Here is a 6,660-nt window from a genome sequence, read left to right as displayed (position 1 = left end):
ACAATCAGCGGACAACGTTGTGACAAAGGAAACTAAATATTCGTCACCAGGAAACGTAGTGAAAACACTGCGGACATATAACCGTTGTTGAGAGCTGTTACCAAGACTAGTGAAAACAGACTTAGAAGATTTAATGTTGAGTGATTTGTAGTGTGTAGTGTCATAGTTATTTGGAGATACGACCTATACATTTATGTGTGGTCAACAAATCTATCCACCAATCAAAATCCTGTCAATAGCTGCTAGTACACATTTATTAATTAAAATTTGAATGTTCTTCTGATATTGGCGGACAGACTGTTCCTAAATTATGGATTCAGAAGAGGAGACATTTTATGACGAATTTGACTCTGGGAACGAATCAAGACGGGCTGATGATGCCTATGATGATGATGACGACGACGTTCTAGTGGAAGCTGAGTCCAGTAACTCAACAAAAAGACAAACTGAAATGGATGAATATCCGTTTGAAGTTTTGTCAACGGATGAAATTGTAGACCGTATGGTAGATTCTATCAGACAAGTAAATATTATAATGGACATTCCAGAGACCACAGCACGAATTCTGCTGAGCCATTTTAAATGGGACAAAGAAATGTTAATGGATAGTTTTTATGGTGGTGATCAGGATAAGCTTTTCGCTGAAGCGCACCTTATAAATCCTTTCCGGAAACCAGCTGTAGTTAATGGCCCAGAAATAACGAGCCCAAGAAGTACATCAGATGCTGACACTGAAGAGTGTGAAATCTGTTTCATGGTTGTTCCATCGCCTATGATGACTGGGTTGGAGTGTGGACATAGGTTCTGCACACAATGTTTGGTTCAGCACCTTACTACAAAGATTATGGACCAGGGCATAGGGCAAAGTATATCATGTGCTGCCCATGGATGTGACATTTTAGTTGATGATGCAACTGTTATGCGACTTATCAGAGATTCCAAAGTGAAGCTCAGATACCAGCGTCTTATTACTAACAACTTTGTTGCGTGCAGTCGATTGTTAAGGTGGTGTCCGTCTCCAGGCTGCAACAATGCAATTAAGGTGCACTTCATGGAATCACGGCCAGTGACTTGCAAGTGTTCTCACACATTCTGCATTGGATGTGGTGAGAACTGCCATGAACCTATCAAATGTGATCTATTGAGGAAATGGACTAGAAGTTATAATGGCATTCAATCCTTTAATTGGATATCAATTAATACAAAGGATTGTCCAAAGTGTAATGCGCCCATTCAAAAAATTGATGGCTGCAATTTTATTGTGTGCAGAAATATACATTGTGATGCCGAGTTCTGTTGGGAGTGTCTTCGTCTGACGAATTCACATTTCCATTGTAGCGACAGGCCCAAAAATGTCCAGAAAGAAGCTGAGAAAGCCAATGCGGAGAAGGAAGCAAAATATGTACGTGATCAAAAGTTATTTTACTCTAGTCGATATATGAATCACAAACAATCGCTCAAGTTTGAGGAAGAACTGTATGATTATGTTGAGAGGAAGATGAAAGAATTACAGCCTCATGATGTTCCGTGGTGTGACGTGAATTTCCTCAAGGAAACTGTTGATATCCTACTTCAGTGCCGCCAGACGTTGATCTACACTTATGTCTTCGCTTACTACGCACGAAAAAATAACCAGTTTCTGATATTTGAAGAGAACCAGAGAGATCTGGAAATTGCTACGAAAATTTTATTAGGATATTTGAAGAGAGATATTACCCCAGAAAATGTAGCAGATATTGGAACAAAATTATCTGATAAATGCATATACTGCGACAAGAGGAGGAAAGTTTTGGTGGAACATGTCCATGAAGGTTATGAGAAGAACTGGTGGGAGTTCACAGAATAAACGTTACATGACGTCTAAAGCCGGATTGTTCCTTCTTAGACAGTGGCTTGGTAAACAGGTTACCGAGGAGATGAAAGCGCAAAGGATCTCCATTGCTAGGCAATAGATCGGTAAACACGCCTACAACAATAGGGGTATTGTTGGAAGCGGTGTTATCGATGCAGTCCCTACAAATTGTTTATAAGGAAGAGTTCATATGAGAACAGAACTCCGGAGCAGCTAATAGGAAATCTATGGGAGTCTCTGGAGATAACAGTCGACTGATTCTGAAGAAATGGCAAGAAAGGGAGTAGACTGTGACAAGAAGACTTCATGTGGAATTTTGAAGTTACAGTGAGACTGTTATAAATCCGTTGCCAGGATACGACTAGTTTAGACTCTGGACACTAGAGTATGTAACAGTGAATTGTGAAGTTAGAAATCAGCACAGCGCTTCATTACTTGTAGTTAATGATTTCAGGGTATAAAGTGGTCAATAAATCAAAACAACCAATCCAAACCCAGTTAATATTCACCCCATCACGTGTTGTTGTCTACAGTGATCCGCACTGCATGCTGCAGCTCAATGCGGATAGAATTGTAGCATTTCCTTGAAACAAACAAACAACAACTGCATTTCCTCAGTCAGTTATCATGTTCACTTCGGAAATACAATTCAGTAAGAAAGTGCTTATACTGTCTTGGTCTCAGTGGGTTTACTTTCTGTGTCTTACATCACCGGGCTTCTCTCATCTCCTCTGTCCTTACAGTTTCCACCCGCTCTGGTCCTTAAGAAGACCACTGTCTTCTATCACGTGACGCATGAGGTCTGTAGAAGTGTACAAGTAAACGTCTACCAAGGTCACTGAGCCAAATTTAAGGACGTTTCCCGCCCAACAAGTAGTCTCTAACACCTCTGATAGATGGGGGAAGAATTATAGATACCGCCAAGCTAGTGGAGGCCGAACTCGCTGGCTCGGTCGGGACTGATGGTACGCACCAATATCGGTAGGATATAGAGACTCGTAGAATATCATAGAGGGAAGCACAAGGAACCAATACTGGTCTAAGTGCATGGAGAAACCCACCCTCTCCAATAACTAACTAAACGTCTACAAATCTGCACGGGGCACGCCCAAGAACATTGCACAGTGAGAATCTCAGACCTTACATTGTCCTCGAGTTCACGTGAATGATGTAAAATTCAAAATAGGCTTATAAGCGGCTTTCTTGTTTGGGCCGCAACATTTGTTGAAATTCTTCAATGGTTTCAGCAAACAATCACTTTCTTCTTTTCTAATTTTCCGCCCCCTTCAGAGATGAATCCACCAACTTTTGGACCGGGGATATGATGTTACTTGGTCAGAGCTATCGAACACCCCAGGGGGCAGTGACAGATGAGGGAAATGGTGGAATCATGATTAGTGGGGGAATGCCGAACAAATTGTAAAAAAAAACGCTTCTCGAGCGCCACTGAGCCCACCAGGAATCTCGCACAAAATCACCGGGGATTGAAATATAGACCTCGCTCTGAGATGCCTGTGAATAACAGCATGAGATCTGCAAATTACTTAAAATAGAGAAAGAAAATTATTTTTCTGATCCTCACGTTTGGTGGATTCTTGTTCCTTACTTTTTTAATATCATGGTATGAATTTCAGCCTGTATTAGGCCTGTATGACATTTGTTGTCGAATCTTTTATGCTATGATTTCTAGAGGATATAAAACTAATCCGGCCCTTTGCCCGTTTAAAAATATATCCCTTCATTGTCTAAATAGGATCAGGAACATATAACCGTTTCCCAAAGTGAGATTCAAGTTGTGTGCTTCAGAATTAGCATATAATAATATACTGCATAGCCAAACGCTATACGCAAATCATAATTCTCTTTAATTCTAATTACTTGCCAGGTACCCATAAGAAGTAGTCAAAGAAAATTCGAAGGCTGTAATTTGTGTACTGAAGTAGCCGAAAGAAAGCTTTAAAGCTCCATTATCAAAGAAAGTTAGCTGACCATATGAGAACTGACTTGCACTTCCAGAATATTTTGACGTATAGACCCCTTTGCTAAGCAACGAGGCAATAAACACTTTACAACGAACACACAACAATAGCTGCCGTGTTCTCTTTGGGACTATGCTGTGCTCGTTGCTATGCAACATGCAGTCAACACCTATTTGCTAAGCGGGCGTGACAACAATAAGACATCCGTTGCTGGGCAATAGAAGTATTTTCCATGTGTCCGTGTCGCGTCCGTATAGTGGGAAGCTGTTTTTAGGCCCTGTATCTATTGTATATACATTTTTAACAAGTTTAACATGTAAAATATAAATATCTTTCACATGATGACAAATGACTTACTACTGCGGACAATGACACTGTAAAAAGACAGACCAGTCCTCTCGTCAGAGAGGACGCCCCACAAAAACAAGACCGTAACTGTAAAACAGTAATAAATATCTAGTCATGAGTCTCAGATGGGGTTCCACACCAAGACTGACTGGCTGACAGACTGACCGTCAGTCGCAATGTGAATTTGACTTTGACTTTGAGCATTATTTAGTACCGAGTCAAGAACCACGGAGACTAGTTTAGAGAGATATGCCTGGAGAATTGAGGAATCGTGGATCAGTATTCAGGGATTCGGCAGTCCAATGTGATTGAATAAGAAATGGCAAGAAGACTTCATAGTGATTTGAAGTATTAGTTTCTGTGTTGAGATCCGTTGCCAGGATACGACTAGTGAAGACTGGGAATCCTAGTGCGGGTGCAGCTGTGAACTGGAGAGTGTGTATGTAAGTTTTGAGGTTTTCACGGCGATGACAATGAAGAAAGTTGTCTTCTGGGTTTAGGCACCGTGTATTCTTCGTTTTGGCCGACGTTTCGGAGGAACGTAGCGCCTCCATCTTCGTCGATGGATAGCCTCCCCATAGAGGAATACTATGTAAGTTTTGAGGTTTTCACGGCGATGACAATGAAGAAAGTTGTCTTCTGGGTTTAGGCACCGTGTATTCTTCGTTTTGGCCGACGTTTCGGAGGAACGTAGCGCCTCCATCTTCAGAGGCTGTGTAAATCAGCGATAGCGCTGTACGGCTTGTAACTAAGAGAGACCGTAGAAAGATGTGTCAATAAATCCAATTATCCGACCTAGAACCATCATTATTCAGTCGTATTCCCCGTACACGTGACAGTTTGAAGGCTTTGTAGGTCTCTAAAACACGTACTTGTCCGCACGGCCCTGTCTCCGCCAGAACTTGAGTATAAGCACCAGCGTAATATAGGTCTATCATTTTTAATTTCCGTGTGCTCCTCCAAGATTGAAGTATGCTACAAATTAATTCATGTACAGGAAATCCCAGTTTCTAAAGTACACCTTCGTTTTCTTGTATCCACAACAAATCAATGCTTTGCAAGGCCTCGTGTTCTCCGACTTCCACAATCTTATTTGTATATGAGTCCCTAGATGCAGGATCGGCCTGTCAGGAGGCCTCTGTCAACACAGAAAAACACCGACGCTGAAACAATGAACAGATATGTTAATTTTAACCATTTTACATTGTAAAGTACAATTTCGTCTGTAATGAAACAAAAGTCAGTCCTTTCTTAAAAGACACTAAAATATATTTAACACACTGAAACGTTTTCTGTTAATATTTTAAATTTCATTAAATATGTATATTCGTTGTACTTGCTACATGTTTCGGCCGCAAGTAGGTCATCATCAGGCAACGTTTATTATTTTGGGAGACCACTGGACTGTACACTTGGTCCTTAGTATCCTCAGGCGGTCGAAACATGTAACAAGAACAATGAATGTACATAGTTAATGAAATTTAAAATATTAACAAAGAACATGTAATGTGTTAAATATATTTTAGTGTCTTTTAAGAAAGGACTGACCTTTATTACATTACGTACGGAATACTTTACAACTTAAAATGGTGCCCCAATGCAAAAGAATTCTGAAATATAATATTAAGTTTAAGTTTATTTGTTTAGCAACGCTGTCGTTATCCATAGGATAATTCATGATTACGGAGCAGCTGATAGAATGACAATTGGTAGGACAAAATCAAGTAAAAAATTGTAAGAAATTAAAGTTGTCCCCAGCTTTAATTAGTTAAGGACTATGCCATGAAGACATATGGGGAAGTGGAGGTATTGTTCCAACTTTCTTGACCCCCAACAATAGACAGAGGTGAGTGGTTAGCTTCACGCCCCTGCCTGCTTGCTGCTCGAGAAAGAGCTCCCTCTATCCATAGGAAAAGAGGCTGGGTGGGCCTCAGAGCTGGTGTGGACACTGTAGAGAAGATAAATAAGCGATTTCACTGCCGGTAAACGAACCCGGGCCGTCCATCACGTCGCTATACCGACTCTCGTAGTAAATATGCGCCAGTCCCACTTCCTTCACTTTGAATTCCGCAAGACGTGACCTGGGATTGAACCCAGGAGGCCTCAGTGGAAAACCGGCGACTGACCGCAGGAGCTGTGGCGCGGCTCTAAGGAGCACTGTCTTCAAGTTTGTAATGCTGTAGAGTTCAACGACAGCCCGGCGTTTCGGAAGAATATACCGCCGTCATCTTCAGGGTGAAAGAGTAAGACTAGAAAAAAAAACAGCAGAAGCCGAAGGTAAGTCCGGCTTGCTTGCCACCTGCTTCTACTGCTTTCTTGGTTGACTTCCTCAGTTGTCCTGAAGATGACTGCGATTTGTTTCTCCAAATTTTCTGCTGCCTTTGAACTCAGTAAATCGAATTCACTGCACAGACGTATCCATACATCGAGTGGGGTTCAAACCCATGATTCCAGTGCCGAAGGGTGTAAGACAATGAATGC

The 6,660-nt window shown here is 41.4% G+C and overlaps 1 protein-coding gene across 1 annotated transcript; it reads left to right on the top strand.

Moving 5' to 3' along the window:
- Nucleotides 1–310: 310 nt before the first annotated feature.
- On the top strand, nt 311–1,863 carry LOC111865044 (potential E3 ubiquitin-protein ligase ariadne-1). Its single transcript, XM_023852762.2, has one exon. The coding sequence runs from the start codon at nt 311–313 to the stop codon at nt 1,844–1,846; it is 1,536 nt and encodes a 511-aa protein (XP_023708530.1). The 3' UTR covers nt 1,847–1,863.
- The last annotated feature ends 4,797 nt before the right edge of the window (nt 1,864–6,660 follow it).

Source organism: Cryptotermes secundus, unplaced genomic scaffold (genome assembly GCF_002891405.2).
Source record: "Cryptotermes secundus unplaced genomic scaffold, Csec_1.0 scaffold971, whole genome shotgun sequence".
In the NCBI taxonomy this organism is placed as follows: Eukaryota; Metazoa; Arthropoda; class Insecta; order Blattodea; family Kalotermitidae; genus Cryptotermes; species Cryptotermes secundus.
This window is presented reverse-complemented; position numbering and strand designations above follow the sequence as displayed.

Excerpts from the sequence above, each read along its gene's own strand:
- LOC111865044 (XM_023852762.2), top strand. The coding sequence starts at position 311 with ATGGATTCAGAAGAGGAGACATTTTATGACGAATTTGACTCTGGGAAC.